The sequence below is a fragment of the Capra hircus genome, chromosome 17 (assembly GCF_001704415.2).
Source record: "Capra hircus breed San Clemente chromosome 17, ASM170441v1, whole genome shotgun sequence".
In the NCBI taxonomy this organism is placed as follows: Eukaryota; Metazoa; Chordata; class Mammalia; order Artiodactyla; family Bovidae; genus Capra; species Capra hircus.
Genome location: NC_030824.1, coordinates 35,817,109 through 35,833,808, shown reverse-complemented (window position 1 = coordinate 35,833,808; position 16,700 = coordinate 35,817,109). Strand labels below are relative to the sequence as shown.

The following is a 16,700-nucleotide window of genomic DNA, read 5'->3' as shown; positions in this document are numbered from 1 at the left end:
AATTAAAATAAATTTTCTTTTAAATTACAAAATGGTAATGGCTTTGTAATGTCTATAAAAAATACAAAATAGCTACATAATGAAGCAGGTAATTATTAAAAAAAAAGTTCTAATGTTTCAACGTAAATTGACATAAATATTTACGAATTTTCAGCAATCTCTGAACACTGCTATAGCAAGACTGATTTTGAAAGCTGAAAACCACCAATATTAAAAAAAATTTTTTAGTAGTCAAAGCACACACAAAAAAGAATTTTAATATGACAATGGATTGCTTAATTCACATACTAAATTGCTCTATACAGGGAGATTTCACAATCCAGGAGCCATAGCCATGTTGCTGTAAGTAGGATTTCAACAAAGTTTTAGCTTCTTGATAGGATCCAGACATACGCTACAGAAAGAAAAAATAGTAAATTATAGAATATAGGCAGAATTTGGCTTATGAAAAGTAATTAATTAGCCTTAATCATCTTTCTTTAGTTTAACATAAACATTATGAAAAATCTTTCTGCATTTCCATTTCCTTCAGTAGTGTTTCTGAAACTAAAAATTCTCCTTCTCAACACTCCTAAGAGATAATTTTCCTTTTTTAATATTTGTAATTAAAAGAGTAATGATACTCATTACAGAAAACTTGAAAAATATACAAAAAGTAAAAAAAACTCACTTATAATTCTCAAACTATAGATAACTAGAACTAATATTTTGGCTTATTTCCTTTTTAAATAGATAAACATACTGATAAACTTTAAAAAATAAAAACCAGCTTTATTTAGGTATAATTTGTATACCATAAATTCACTCACTGGTAAATTCACCAGTTGGTAAATCTACCCACTACATGTAAGTGTTCAGTTTGATGTGGGTATTTTTATGAAATTGATATAGGTGTGCAACCATCACAGTCCAGTTTTAAAATAATTTCATTACATGCAAAAAGTTCCACTGTGCTCATATACAGTCAATCTGTACTTGTAAGCCCCAGTCTCAGGCAATTATGAATCTATTTTCTGTCTCCAGAATTTTGCTTTTCATAGAAATTCCATAGAGAGTGATTAACACAGCATGTACTCTTCTGTGTCAGGTTTCTTTAAATTAGCATACCATTTTCACATTCATTCCTGTTGTCTGATGTATCAGTTTGTTCTTTATTGCTGATTGGTATTCCATCAAATAGATATATCACACTGCTTATGCAGTCACCAGTTGAACATTTGTGTTGTTTCCAGGGCTTGGCTACTATAAATAATGATGCTGTAAACATTTATGTACCAGTCTTTGGTGGATATAAGTTTTTGCTTCTCTTTTCAGTGGGAGTACTGGATCACATGGTAAGTATACAAAACAAACTGCCAAACTGTTTTCCAAAGTATTTTAAAACCTTTTACATTCCCATCAGCAGTGAAAGAGGTTTCTAGTTTCTCCACAACAACATGCAGTACAGCCAGACTTTTGGATTTTAGTAGGCGTGAAGTGGTATCTCACTGTGGTTTGGTTTTGCATTTCTCTAATGACTAATCAGGATGAGCACCTTTATACGTGTATTAGCCATTCACAGATATTCTTTGCCACTTGGAGAAGTTGAATGGTTTGTCCACTTAATGATTTGTAAGAGTTCTTTATTCTAGATCCAAGACCTTTGTCAAATGCATGATTTTAAGTATTTCCTTCCATTCTGTGGCCTGTATTTTCATTTTCTTAATGATGACTTTTGAAATGCAAGTTTTAAGTTCTGGACTCCATCAATTTTTTCTTTTATGGATTACATGTTTGATGCCATATCTAAGAAAAATTTGCCTAATGCAGGAAGACAAATTTTGTTGTTGTTCAGTTGCTAAGTTGTGTCCGACTCTTTGTGACCCCATGGACAACAGCACGCCAGCCTCCTCTGTCCTTTACTACCTTTCGAAGTTTGCCCAAACTTATGTCCATTGAGTCAGTGATGCCATCTAACCATTTCATCCTCTGCTGCTCCCTTCTCCTTTTGCTTTGAATCTTTCCCAGCATCAGAGTCTTTTCCAATGAGTCGGCTCTTCACATCAGGTGGCCAAAGTATTGGGGCTTCAGCATCAGCCCATCTAATGAATATTCAGGGTTGATTTCCTTTAGGATTGACTGTTTTGATCTTGCTCTCCAAGGGACTCTCAAAAGTCTTCTCCTGCACCACAATTTAAAAGCATCAATTCTTTGATGCCTAGCCTTCTTTACGGTCCAACTCTCCCAGCTGTACATGACTACTACATGTACCTGTAGTTTGTACATGGTTTATACATGTACAAACCATAGCTTTGACTATATGGACCTCTGTTGGCAAAGTGACATCTCTGCTTTTTAACACATTGTCTAGGTTTGTCATAGCTTGCCTTCCATGGAGCAAGTGACTTATAAGTTCATGGTTGCAGTCATTTTGGAGTAATTTTAGAGCCCAAGAAAATAAAATATTTTCCCACATTTTCTTTGCAAGTTGTATAGTTTTTAGCTCTCTTAGTTCTATGATCCATTTTGAGGTTTTTGCATAACTGATGTAAGTCTAGGTTAATTTGTTCTCAAATAACCAACTGTTCTATTACCATTTGTTAAAAAGACTGTCCTCTCTTCCACTAAATTCCCTTGACACCTCTGCACAAAATCAATTGATTGTAAGTGTGTGGGTTTATCTCTGGCCTCTTACTCTGTTTATTGATCTTTATGTCTATTGCTAAATCAATACATTTTCTTGATTACTGTGGCTTTATGTTAAATTGTGGAACCTAGGTAGGTTAACTCTACCATTTTGCTTAAAAATTGTTTTGGTTCTATGTCCTTTGGGTTTATATATCAATTCTATAATCAGCTTGTCAACTTCTATACAAAAGCTTACTGAGATTTTGATAAGAGCTTGCCTCGAATCAACAGATTATTTAGGAGAGAACTGACATTCTAAAAATAGAGTTTTCCAATCTATGAAATGGTACATTTCTCATTTAGGTCTTTACACGTTTCTCTCAGCAATGTTTCATTATTTTTCATGTACAGGTCTTATAGTTCTTTTGTTAAATTTATTCCTAATATTTTATACTCTCTTATGGAAAAAACTATTTTTTCCAGTTTAATTTTAGAGTGTTTATTCTTAACATATAGATATACAATTTATTCTTCTATGTTGTTCTTATACTGTGTGCTAAATTCACACATGATATAGCTGTTTGTTTTTGGTAGATTCCATAGGATATTTTACATACAAGATCATTTAGGAATAAGGACAGTTTTTCTACTTCCTTTCCAGTTTGGATGCCTTTTCTTTCTTTCTCTTGCCTTACTGCATTGGCTAGAACCTACAGATCAATGTTGACTAGAAGTGGTGAGAGCACTCTTGGGGCAAAGGGAAAGAGTATTCAGCCTTCAGCATTGTCATGTAAACTGCAGATTTTCACTGATGCCCTTTATCTAGTAGAGCAAGTTCTATTTCTTATTTGTTCAGTGTTTCTACTGTGAATAGGTGTTAAATTTTGTCAAATGCATTATGTACGTCTATTGAGACAAACAGGTTTTGAATTTAAAAATATTCACATAATATATCAAATGATTTTCTGGTGTTAAATCACCCTTGCATTCCTGGAATAAACCTCCTTTGTATATAATCATTTCTGTATGTTGCTGGATTTGGTTTGTCAATATCTTATGAAGAATTTCTACATTTATGTTCCTAAGAGATTCTGATTTATAGTTTTCACTTATAATGTTTCTGCCCACTTCTGGTATCAGGGTTTTTAATATTGCCTTATAAAATGAGTTGGGAAGTACTCGCTGCTCCTTTACTCTGTTAAATACTTTTTGTATGATTTATGTTAATCTTTGCTTCTACATTTGATAAAATTCACAAGTGAATTCGTAACTGCACTTTCACTTTTCTTTAAAGAATTTTAATTAATAATTGAATTTCCTTATATTAGTTCAATTTAGATGTTCTCTTAGTCAAGTTTTGTAATTTGTCTTTCTAGGAATGTGCTCATTTCATCTAACTTGTCTAATCTGTTGACAAAAGTTGTTTGTAATACTTCCTTATAATTTTTTTAGCTCTTTGGGCTCTTCAGTGATGACCCTTCTTTCCGTCAAGATTTTGATCATTTATGCTATCTCTTATTTCTCAGTCTAAAGGATTATCAACTGTGCTGATTTTTCTCAATGAAACAACTTTTGAGTTCATTGATTTTTCTGTTTATTTTCCTGTTTTGTTTTTACCTACCTTCCAACCTATCCTATATTATTTCACCTCTTTTTAAAATACTTAACACTTCATGAATTAGCATGTCATCCTTACACAGGGGCCATGTATGTTAGTCTTCTCTGTATCATTTCAATTTTAGTATATGTGCTGTCAAAGCAAGCACTCTTATTTTTTTAAAAATATACTCTTCTAACTTCTAACTTCTTTTAGGTGGAAGCTTAAATAACTGATTTTTATGGTTCTCTTCCTTTCTAATATAAGCACTTAGGGCTATGTATTTCTAAACCCTTCTTATATTCTCTTTTTATTTTTATTCTTGTTGATTTCTAATTTAATTGTACAGTAGTTACAGCATACGTTTTATGATTTCAATACTTTTAAACTTATTGGAACTTGCTTTATGGCCTACATGGTCTGTAGTGGAGAATGCTCCATGTGTATTTGAAAAGAAGGTATATTCTGCTGTTGTGCGGAAAATAGTGTTTGGTTTGGTTGGACTGCAGTATTATTCAAGCCTTCTATATTCTTACTGATTTTCTCTCTAGTTGTACTATCAATTACTAAGACAAGAATATTAATTAAAACCAACTATAACTACAGAGGGTAAAGTGTCTGCCTGCAATGCAGGAGACCTGGGCTTGATCCCTGGGTCAGAAATGATCCCCTGGAGAAGGAAATGGCAACCCACTCCAGTACTCTTGCCTGGAAAATCCCATGGACACAGAAGCTTGGTAGACTACAGTCCATGGGATCACAAAGAGTCGGACACGACTGAGCAACTTCACTCCAACTATAACTGCAGAACTGTCCATTTAACCTTTAAATGCTAACAGGTTTTGCTTATATATTTTGAAGTTCCACTGTTTTACCCATATAGCAATATTTACCTGTTGTATATTAACAACATTTGGAACAACAATAGTGTATTTTTACCACTAAAATGTTACTCTTTGTTTCTCGTATTATTTTTCATCTTGATGTGTTTGACATTAATATACACACTCCAGCTAATTTATTGCTATTGTTTGCATGGTATGTCATTTTTTCATCCTTTATTTTCAATCTACTTGTATTTTTTAATGTAACATGTCTCTTGCAGAGACCATATAGCTGGATTTTGCATTTTGCCTGATATGACAATGTCTGTCTTTTCTAGGACATTTTATTGTTGCTCAGTGCCTGAATCGTGTTCAGTTCTTTACAACCCCATGAACTGAAGCACTGCCAGACTTCCCTGTCCTTCAATATTTCATGGAGCTTGCTCAAATTCATGTCCATCGAGTCCGTGATGCCATCCAACAATCTCATCCTCTGGCACCCCGTTCTCCTCCTGCCCTCCATCTTTCCCAGCATCAGGGTCTTTTCCAGTGAGTCAGCTCTTCATATCAGATGGCCAAGGGATTGGAGCTTCAGCCTCAGCATCAGTCTTTCTAATGAATATTCAGGGTTGATTTCCTTCAGGACTGACTGGTTTGATTTCCTTGCAATCCAAGAGACTCTCAAGAGTTTCTAACATCACAGATTAAAAGCATCAATTCTTCAGTGCTCAGCCTTATTTATTGTCCAGCACTCATATCCATACATGACTACTGGAAAAACCACAGTTTTGACTATATAGAAGTTTGTCAGCAAAGTGATGCCTCTGCTTTGTAATATGCTATATAGGTTTGTCCTTTCTTCCAAGGAGCAAGTGTCTTTTAATTTCATGGCTGCAGTCACCATATGCAGTGATTTCGGAGCCCAAGAAAATAAAGCCTGTCACTGTTTCCATTGTTTCCCCATCTATTCACCATGAAGAGATGGGACCGGATGCCATGATCTTAGCTTTTTGAATGCTGAGTTTTAAGCCAGCTTTTTTACTCTCCTCTTTCATCCACATCAGGAGGCTCTTTAGTTCCTTTTCACTTTCTGCCATTAAACTGGTATCATCTGCATATCTGAGGTTGTTGATATGCAGTTATCTCTCAGCAATCTTAATTCCAGCTGGTAAGTCATCCAGCCCGGCATTTCTCATGATGTAGTCTGCGTATCAGTTAAATAAGCAGGGTGGCAATATACAGCCTTGACCTACTCCTTTCCCAATTTTGAACCAACCCATTGTTCCATGTCCAGTTCTAACTGCTGTTTCTTGACCTGTATACAGGTTTCTCAGTAGGCAGATAAGATGGTCTGGTACTGCCATCTCTTTAAGAATTTTCCAATTTGTTGTGATCCACACGGTCAAAGGCTTTAGTGTAATCAATGTAATCAATGAGGCAGAAGTGGATGTTTTTCTGGAATTCTTTTACTTTTTCTTTAACATCATCATATTTTAGGATTTGAAATAGTCAGCTGGAATTCCATCACCTCCACTAGCTTTGTTCATCATAATGCTTCCTAAGACACCACCCCCCCTCGCCCCGGAATTCACACTCTAGAATGTCTGGCCCTCGGAGAGTGACCACACTATCATGGTTATCTGGGTCATTCAGACCTTTTTCATATAGTACTTCTGTGTATTTTTCCCACCTCTTCTTAATCTCTTCTACTTCTCTTAGATCTTTCCCATTTCTGTCCTTTATTGTGTCCATCCTTGCATGAGATGTTCCCTTAGTATCTCTAAAATTTTCTTGAAGAGATCTCTAGTCTTTCAAATTCTATTGTTTTCTTTTCTTTTTTTTTTTTTTTTCCTTGCATTCTTCACTGAAGAAGTCTTTCTTATCTCTCCTTGCTATTCTCTGGAACTCTGCACTCAGCTAGGTATATCATTCCCTTTCTCCCTTGCCTTTCACTTGTCTTCTTTCCTCAGCTGTTTGTTAAGCCTCATTAGATAACTTCACTTTCTTGCAGTTCTTTTCCTTTGGGATGGTTTTGGTCACTGCCTCCTGTACAATGTTACGAACATCCATCCATAGTTCTTTAGGCACTCTGTCAGATTTAATCCCTTGAATCAGTCACTTCCACTGTATAACCATAAGTGAAAGTGAAGTCGCTCAGTCGTGTCCGACTCTTTGCAACCCCATGGACTGTAGCCTACCAGGCTCCTCCGACCATGGGCTTCTCCAGGCAAGAATACTGGAGTGCGTTGCCATTTCCTTCTCCAGGGGATCTTCCCAACCCAGGGATCGAACCCAGGGTCGAACCCGGGTCTCCCGCATTGGAGGCAGACGCTTTAACCTCTGAGGCACCAGGGAAGCCTGGTGTATAATCATATGGTATTTGATTTAGGTCATACCTAATGACTGAGTGGTTTTCCCTACTTTTTTCAATTTGAGTCTGAATTTTGCAATAAGGAGCTCACAATCTCAGCCACAGTCAGTTCTAGGTCCTGTTTATGCTGACTGTGTGGAGCTTCTCCATCTTTGGCTCCAAAGAATATAACCAATTTGATTTCAGTATTGACCACACGTGTAGTCATCTCTTGTGTTATTGGAAGAGGGTGTTTTTTATGACCAGTGTGTTCTCTTGGGAAAACTCTGTTAGCGTTTGCCCTGCTTCATTTTGTACTCCAAGGCCAAACATGTCTGTCACTCCAGGTATCTCCTGAGTTCCTACTTTTGCATTCTCATCCCCTATGATGAAAAGGACATCTTTTCTTGGTGTTAGTTCTAGAAGGTCTTGTAGGTCTTCATAGAAACATTCAACTTCAGCTTCTTCAGCATTAGTGGTTGGGGCATAGACTTGGATTACTGTGATGTAGAGTGGTTTGCCTTAGAAACAAACTGAGATCATTCTGTCATTTTTGAGGTTTTAGAATATTCAAATTTAATGTTTTAATAATTATTGATAAGTGGATTTATGTCTGCCATTTCATTACTTATTTTCCAAGTCCTGTGTCTTATTTATTTGCTGCTTTACTGCCTTCTAGTCTTTTTAAAAATACATTTTTTAGGACAGTATTTTAATTCCTCTGCTGATATTTTAGCAATAGCTTTCAAGTTATTGCTTTCATGACTACTTCAGGAATTACAATATGCTTCTTTTTCTTACCATAGTTTACTTCAGATTGATACTGACATAATCCTGGTAATGCACAGAAACTCAAGATTTTCTCTTTGTCTTAATCAGCTTGCCTGTAATGTATCTAGATGTGAATCTTTTTTTTTTCTTGGGATTTTGTGAGCATCTTGGGTCTGCTAATGTTTTTCATCAAATATGAAATTTTTTTCAGTAATTTCTTCAAATATTTTTGTTGATCCTTTTCTCTTTTTCTCTAGAATTTCTAGTAAACATAAGTTGGTACACTTAATATTGTTCCACAAATCTCTGAAGTTCTGTAAAATTTTCTTTTATTTGCTTCATCTGTCCTTTAAAATTATTTTGATTTATCTTCAAAGCCCACTGATATTTTTCTGCAATCTCACACGTACTGTTGAGTCCATCTAGAGAATTATTCATTTCACTTATTATTTATTGTTTCAGTCCTAGAATATTCATCTGGGTCTTTTTCTGAATTTTGAGTTTTTTTGACTTTTGCCTTTTCTTTTGAGCTTCTATTTCTCTGCTGAGATTACCTATTTACTGAAATATTGTTACCCTTTCCTTTAATAACTTGAACATATTTATAACAGTTGCTTTGAAGACTTTGCTATATTCAAAATTGGAATCCTCTCAAAACCAGTTTCTTTTCTAAGTATAGATTTTATTTTACTTTCCTGCTTTTACATACCCCATAATTTTGGGGTGAAAGAGACTTTTTGGATAATATACTATAGTAACTCGGATTCTATTTTTCTATAAGGTTTTGTTTTTGTTTTCTGCATGTTGAAATAGTAAGCTGTTTTCACCTATGGTGTGTACTGTCTCTTTCCAGTTTCTGTTTTAGCCTGGTTTCCTAGTAGTTACCATGTATCTGCAAAGCTTCAGCTCAGTTCAGTCACTCAGTCGTGTCCTGCTCTGCAACCCTATGAACCGCAGCACGCCAGGCCTCCCTATCCATCACCAACTCCCGGAGTTCACTCAAACTCATGTCCATCGAGTCAGTGATGTCATCCAGCCATCTCATCCTCTGTCGCCCCCTTCTCCTCCTGCCCCCAATCTTTCCCAGCATCACGGTCTTTTCAAATGAGTCAGCTCTTCACATCAGGTGACCAAAGTACTGGAGTTTCAGCTTCAGCATCAGTCATTCCAATGAACACCCAGGACTGATCTCCTTTAGGATGGTCTGGTTGGATCTCCTTGTAGTCCAAGGGACTCTCAAGAGTCTTCTCTACCCCTCTGGATCATCTCAGTGCACCAGGCCCAAGCATCCAGTATCATGCATTGAACCTGGACTGGCTATTCATTTCATATATGATATTATAGATGTTTCAATGCCATTCTCCCAAATCTAATTAACCTCCAATTAAAATAAATTTATATATATATATAAAGTCTTCTGCAACAGCACAGTTCAAAAACATCAATTCTTTGGCGCTCAGCTTTCTTTACAGTCCAACTCTCACATCCATACATGACCACTGGAAAAACCATAGCCTTGACTAGATGGACCTTTGTTGGCAAAGTAATGTCTCTGCTTTTTAATATGCTGTCTAGGTTGATCAAAATTTTCCTTCTGAGGAGTAAGCATCTTTTAATTTCATGGCTGCAATCACCATCTTCAGTGATTTTGGAGCCCAGAAAAATAAATTCTGACACTGTTTCCACTGTTTCTCCGTCTATTTTCCATGAAGTGATGGGACCAGATGCCATGATCTTTGTTTTCTGAATGTTGAGCTTTCAGCCACCTTTTTCACTCTCCTCTTTCACTTTCATCAAGAGGCTCTTTAGTTCTTCTTTACTTTCTGCCATAAGGGTGGCGTCATCTGCATATCTGAGGTTATTGATATTTCTCCTGGCAATCTTGATTCCAGCTTGTGCTTCCTCCAGCCCAGCCTTTCTCATGATGTACTCTGCATATAAGTTAAATAAGCAGGGTGACAATATACAGCCTTAACGTACTCCTTTTCCTATTTGGAACCAGTCTGTTGTTCCATGTCCAGTTCTAACTGCTGTTTTCTGACCTGCATACAGGTTTCTCAAGAAGCAAGTCAGGTGGTCTGGTATTCTTTCAGAATTTTCCACAGTTTATTGTGATAAACTGCAAATAAGTGATAAGCAAATGACTTCAGCAGGCATTACATTCAACACCTTAAACTTGTAAGACTTCTACCTTCTTCTGATCAATTAATTTGGGGAGGGATGGGTGGTACAGTGTATTTAATATTGCAGGCAGTTCTATTTCACACTTTTAACTCTTTTCTGGGTTCTCTTGAGTCTCATTTGCACCTGAGTGTAATTTATTGGTCACCCAAGGATATATAGAGAATTTCTTTCAACTCTTCCATGGCTCTTTCATTTCCAATATCTACCTGTTATACTCTTTTGTATACCACTTGCTCCAACAAGGACTGCTACCTTGCATCAGTTATTGATTTTTGCCATTTTTCTCCCTATCAGGTTTGGCACATTTAGTTGAAAAAGTGACGAATGCTCACCCTCTTGCCCAAAATCAAGTCCAGAAAATCTACTACTTTTGGTGGCATTTTCAATCTCATAAAACTAGAGTTCTTGCCATTCAAACCAGCAGAGAGAAAGGAGAGAGAACAGGAACACCTTTGGGCAAAGGTTTCACAAATTCCTGCTGTTCTTTCCCAGAGTTCTAAGTTTTACAAGACTATACAATTTCCAATGTGTTGTCTGCCTCTAGTCAATTTCCAGAGTTGTGAAAAGGGTTTTTATCTCGACTAATTCGTCCAATTTTATCACAGAGATAATTTTTTTTAATTTTATTTTATAGAGATGACTTGAAACCTCTTTGTGCAGCCAAAGTCAGAAATTGTCTAGGGTAAGCTTTTATACTTAAAAATGTGTCTATATACAAACTACCTACCATTAGTATTCATTGCTTTACAGGTTTGAGCATTATACAGTTTGAGCATTAAGATATAGATGAAATTAAGACTTTCATACAATACTATATTGTTACTGAAAAGGAAATTAGATAAAAAGCAATATGTATTTCACAACTTGAAAACATGGATATTTCATACTATGACACGGCTCAGTTCATAGTATACTGAATAAAAAAACTAAAAAGCACATTAAGTATATGCATAGGGCTTCCCAGGTGGCTCAGTGGTAAAGAATCTGCCGGCCAAGCAGAAGATGTGACTTCAATCCCTGGGTTGGGAAGATTGTCTGGAGAAGGAAATGGCAACCCACTCGAGTATTCTAGCCTGGGAAATCCCATGAACAGCAGGGCCTGTTGGGTTATAGTCCATGAGGTCACAAAAAATCGGACATGACCAAAGTGACTTAGTGCACACATGCACACATACACAAAAAATATAAATACATGACAAGAAAATGAAACAACATGCTTATAAGATTAGGAGTATTATACTGGAATAATAGGTAGGATTATAAGTTAATATTTCCCACCTGCATTTAAGAAAGATTTCCAAGTTCTCTACTCAAATATGCATTATGTTTGTAATACTAAAAAAGTGTATTTTTAAAGATATAAAAGGCTCTCTATATATCACTTAAGCCCAAATCACAAACTCAAAGGTGTTTCACAACTTAGGAAGATAAGCAAAGTAATTTATGTAAATATAGTAATGCATTATTTTAGAATACTGAAATACTATAGTTAACATAGTTAATATCATACACAAAAGAGATTTTATTACCTTTTTGTTTCTCTGGGTATGACCAGCATGTTTTTAGCAATATTGCCAAGGTTGGTACATACCATACTGAGGAAGCTACTAAAAGTGGTAAAACTTATTCACATATCCAATTTCCAACATATCCATTTAAAATCTAATTTTACCACTACATGGCAATATCAGGAATTATTTAACCATTATTTTGCTATGTATCATCATCAAATTACCACAGTACTATTGTCTTAAAATTTTTATTTCAATGATCAATTTCATTCTTTTAAAGACTTACCTTAGCTGCATGATATGTACTAGCTTCAAGTATGTCTTCTTTTTTAGCTTCTTTGGCAAGCAGGTTAAATCGACTTAACATTGCAGCCTTACAAAGCCGACTTGCCATTGACACACCACTTTTAAATGGGGAACTAAAGTAGAAAAGAATGAAACAATCACTAATCATTATTTAATGATTTATGTTAGCACTTACAGGGATTACAATCAATACAAAATGTATATTTATCTCAATTATGCACAGAGAAGATAGTGAAATTTTCTATATAAAATTATTCTGAATATTTAACTGCTTTCTGAAGCTAATTTCTTTTATAAAATTAGTGTATGTTATCAGAGTATTACATTAAGAATTAAAGCAAAAGATGGATATTTGGAACATTTCTACTGTTTGAGGCAAAATTAATCTATAGTGATCCAAATTAAGATAGTGATCCAAATTAAGATAAGTGGAACCAGGGATTGACTAGATGAGGGAATAGAAATCTTTTTTGAGATGAAGAAAGCATCCTGAATTTTGACTGGGGTAATGGTTACACAGGTGTGTATACATATATACACAAATATATATATGTGTGTGTATATATAAACTCATGAAATTATACATTTTAATGTACAATTTGACTCCCTAAAAAGTAAAATATATGCACTTCATCACCCTTCATATATATATACGTGCATATGTGTACACATGTAAATGTATATTTTTCTGTTTCTAATAAAAATAGGTTCACATATCATAGCTTTCTTGCTTCTGTAACTCTTTCCCTTCATTATATATTCTCTTTAGTTGTTTTTGTGATAGACTGCAAAAACTGCCAAAATCCTTTATTCTTGTTGCATGCTCTTTACAATAAAATTTTTCAGATTCTTCCATCAACAACTACGGCTTATTCTTCCTCCCCTTGAATTTGGACTGGCCTTGTAAATTGTTTTGGTCAATAAAATACTCTGTGCCAGTTGCAAGCCTGGGCTGCAAGCAGTTTGTTTCTATGCCTTGGCACTCCTTCCTCTACCATATGAACTTGCTGAGATTGGTCTACTAGAAGATGAGAGCCCAGCTGTCCCTCTAAGATCAGCCAAGCTGCCTTACAGTTGACCTACAGCTGACCCCACACACATGGGAGAGCTTGACCAAATCTAGCTCAGCTGACCTAAGGATTTGGGAGCAGTAAAAAGTGGTTGGTGTTTTAAGCCTCTAAAACAATAGTATATGCAGCAATAGTTAACACACACTCTTATTAACAAAATGTACTAATCTCTATATATTAATTTTCCACCATGGTACCTTTTTCTGGTGGTGTTTTTTCAGATGATTCTCTTGGACTTTTCAGGTATAAAACGATACCATATGGAAACAGTCATTTTACCTCCTCCTTTCCAATATTTTGTGTCTTTCCTTTCTTTTGTTAAATGCACTAAACAACATCTTAAACAACAATAACAGTAAACAATAATGTCCTGTTTTGGACGCTAGTAGAAATGACTCTGAGATTTCATCATAAATCATGACGACAATTTGGACAAATAAGAAATATATTTTATTCTTAACAAAAATATCTATTACTTTCTTATTGGGCATCTTTTGTCAAGAATAGTTGTAGAGCTGTACTGTATGTCTTCTTGGAATTTATAAAGATGGAATATGGTGTTTTTCCCTACATCAGTTAATATGACAAATTTATTAATAAAAGTTTCTAATTTGGTATTTTTATTATGTTATTTTCCTCAGTTCTAGAAAAATTGCCACTTAGTAATGCATAAAATATATTAATTTAAGGTTCTGCTTATTATTTTATTTAGCAATTTTGCTTGGATATAAAATTGAGCTTGGTCTATAACTTTTGGGGATGGGCGTGAAATCTTCTATCAAGCTTAAGAACCAATGATATAGGGCTTCCCAGGTGGCTCAGAGGTAAAGAATCTGCCTGACAATGCAAGAGATGCAGGAGACGTGGTTCAATCTGGGTCAACAAGATCCCCTGGAGAAGGAAATGGCAACCCACTCCAGTATTCCTGCCTGAAAAACACCATGGATAGGAGCCTGGTGGGTTACACTTCATAGGGTCACAAAGAGGCAGATATGACTGAGCATGCATACACGATCAGTGATGCTTCAGAAAAGGATTTGAATCTTTTCCATCTTTTCAGATAGCATTGGAAGTTTCTGCTATTTAAAGGTTTAAAACATTCCTCTGAACCACCTCAAAATGTTGCTTTCTTTGAAAAAGAGGTAGGGCATCTTCTTGGTAGCTTTCTCAAGAAAATAATGTAAGATTTTCTCCTCTTGTGTACCAATTTTAGAAATAACTTTTCCTCGAAATGTATGCATTTCACCCATATTTTCAAATATATTTGCATGGTGATCAAAGAAGTTTCCTATGATTTCTTTAAATTTTCTCTGATAACTCCTTTATCATCATTTTATATGAGATTAGACAGTGCTTTTTTCCCCGCACAGAATCAGTTTTTATGATCATTTCTAACTTCATCTGTTCTCTCTTTATTTTACATTACTAGTATTATAAATTTTTTCACTCTATTTTCCTTATTTGCTGATATAAACATCCAAAGAACTGGCTTTTCCATTCAGCTTTGCTTTAGCTATATAAGTTAAAAGTTCTGAAATGCAATGCATTAAACATCCTGTTTTCTAAATATTCTATGGTTTCATTTTATATTCCCTCTTTGAGTCAAAAGTTAGAGAACTTCTTTTGCCCAATGAAAGGAGTTTCTAAGTATTCTGACTTTATGTGATTTATACTTTTATGGCATCACAATCAGAGAATACTGTCTACATCACTTATACTTTTCAGAATTTGAGACTTTTCTTTGTGGCCTAACGTATGGTCAATTTTTGTTAATGTTCTGTAGGTTCCCGAAAAGTAGGTATATTTTATATTTTTATGGTGTAGAATTTTAAAGAAATTAATCAAATCTACATTATTAAGACTGATATATTCTTATTATTCTGTCTATTCAATCTACCACTAACTGAAAGAGGTGAATTATTGCCTCCACTAACTAATAGTGTATTTCTATTTATCCTCGTTGTAATTTCTACTTTATGAATGTTGACACGTCATGTTATTTGTTGCACAATTACTCAGAACTGTTCTTCCTTGTGGATTATATTGCTAAAGTGTTTTTTGCCTTATGTACTACTTTGGGGTTGAATAATTAGATCGTATTTGTTTTCTCTGTGTTTGCAGCAGCAGCAGCAAGCATTTGGCTATAAAAAATGAGTTAAGCTCATTTTATATTAATTTCAATTTTGGTTTAAAAATATGTTTTCAGTAAACTGTTTTCAGTGTCTTTCATAGAAGACCTGCTTTGTTTGTATGTTATTAACAGAGATACACTTCTTTATACTGATTCAAAGCATAAACAGTATAATTTATACTAGTTAAAATAGTCAATAGTTCATACTTGATTGAAGAAACATTTGTATGGGATCTTAATTTAAATCTGTCTCTCACAAAGAAAGCAAATTTAGGCACTTAAACTTTTAACATTATTCATTAGTCCATTATAAATGTATGTTCACATAAAAGAAGGATTTTAGTTTTACTTGATAATCAATGTTAGGGATATTACAAGGGTATATGTAAGAGGCATAATGTATTATGGAGAAGAACAAAGACTTTGGAAATAAAATACTCAGATCAGAATCCTAGCTGTTTAACTTAATAGTTGGGTGACTTTAAGAAAGATATTTAACCTAGCTTGAATCTCAGTCTCTTTATCTGTAAAAAGAAAAAAAAAAAACCAAACAAGAATAACAGGGTTTTTCTAAGAAATCAGTATAGGATTGTACAATAGTTCTCACACTCAAGTGTATATAAATAATATTTTGGAAAGTTGTCAAAAATACAGATTTCTGAGCCCTAAATTCAGATATTCAGATTCAGTGGGAAAACCAAAATTTTAAAACAAATACATTATATAATTCTAATGATAATGATCACTAGAGAAATAAAGTCAGTTCTGGAAACTGACTTCAAACGCTGGTTCCACCACTTACTAAGTAACTTCAATAAGTTATATAACCTCTCTAGGCCTGTCTTCTTATCAGGAAAAAAAAAGTTTTGAAATTAGTATAATGTCTGCAACATAGACACACCCAGTAACTATTATAATCATTATTATTCAAAATTCAAAAGCCTGTATTCAAAAATGTTAAAATAGTTTTTATAAATTGTACTAAAATACATTCTTTTGCTTAAGTAATATGTGATATTTGAAGAAATCAGTAATGCTAACCTTTCTGTAATCTTTCCACTTAGGCCATCCACAATCTCCAAAGAAATGTCCCCTTGTGCCCAATTCAGACTCAGGAATTTATATTCCAAGTTTGTCTGAAATGGATATGCAGAAGGTACTAAACTAATATGAGGTCTGTTGACCAAGTAAAACATTGGAAGTTTGGAAGTGAGTGCATCATCAACACGTTGCTTTATAGCAATTTCTAAGCCTCTGGTATCACTGCAATTTCCATCACCTAGAAAGCAAAAACAAAATACATACTCAAACAAAACAAATATAAGTCAACAGAAACAGTTGCTGAAGTA

The 16,700-nt window shown here is 34.7% G+C and overlaps 1 protein-coding gene across 1 annotated transcript in view; it reads right to left on the bottom strand.

The window, feature by feature from the left end:
• Positions 232-16,700, bottom strand: part of ADAD1 (adenosine deaminase domain containing 1) — a 45,436-nt gene continuing 28,967 nt past the window's right edge. Inside the window, exons 10-12 of the mRNA XM_005691287.3 lie at positions 16,393-16,630; positions 12,131-12,263; positions 232-394 (exon numbers count right to left, since the gene is read on the bottom strand). Coding sequence (XP_005691344.1) covers positions 281-394; positions 12,131-12,263; positions 16,393-16,630 — 485 coding nt within the window. The 3' untranslated portion in view covers positions 232-280. The remainder of the gene's footprint in view (positions 395-12,130; positions 12,264-16,392; positions 16,631-16,700) is intronic.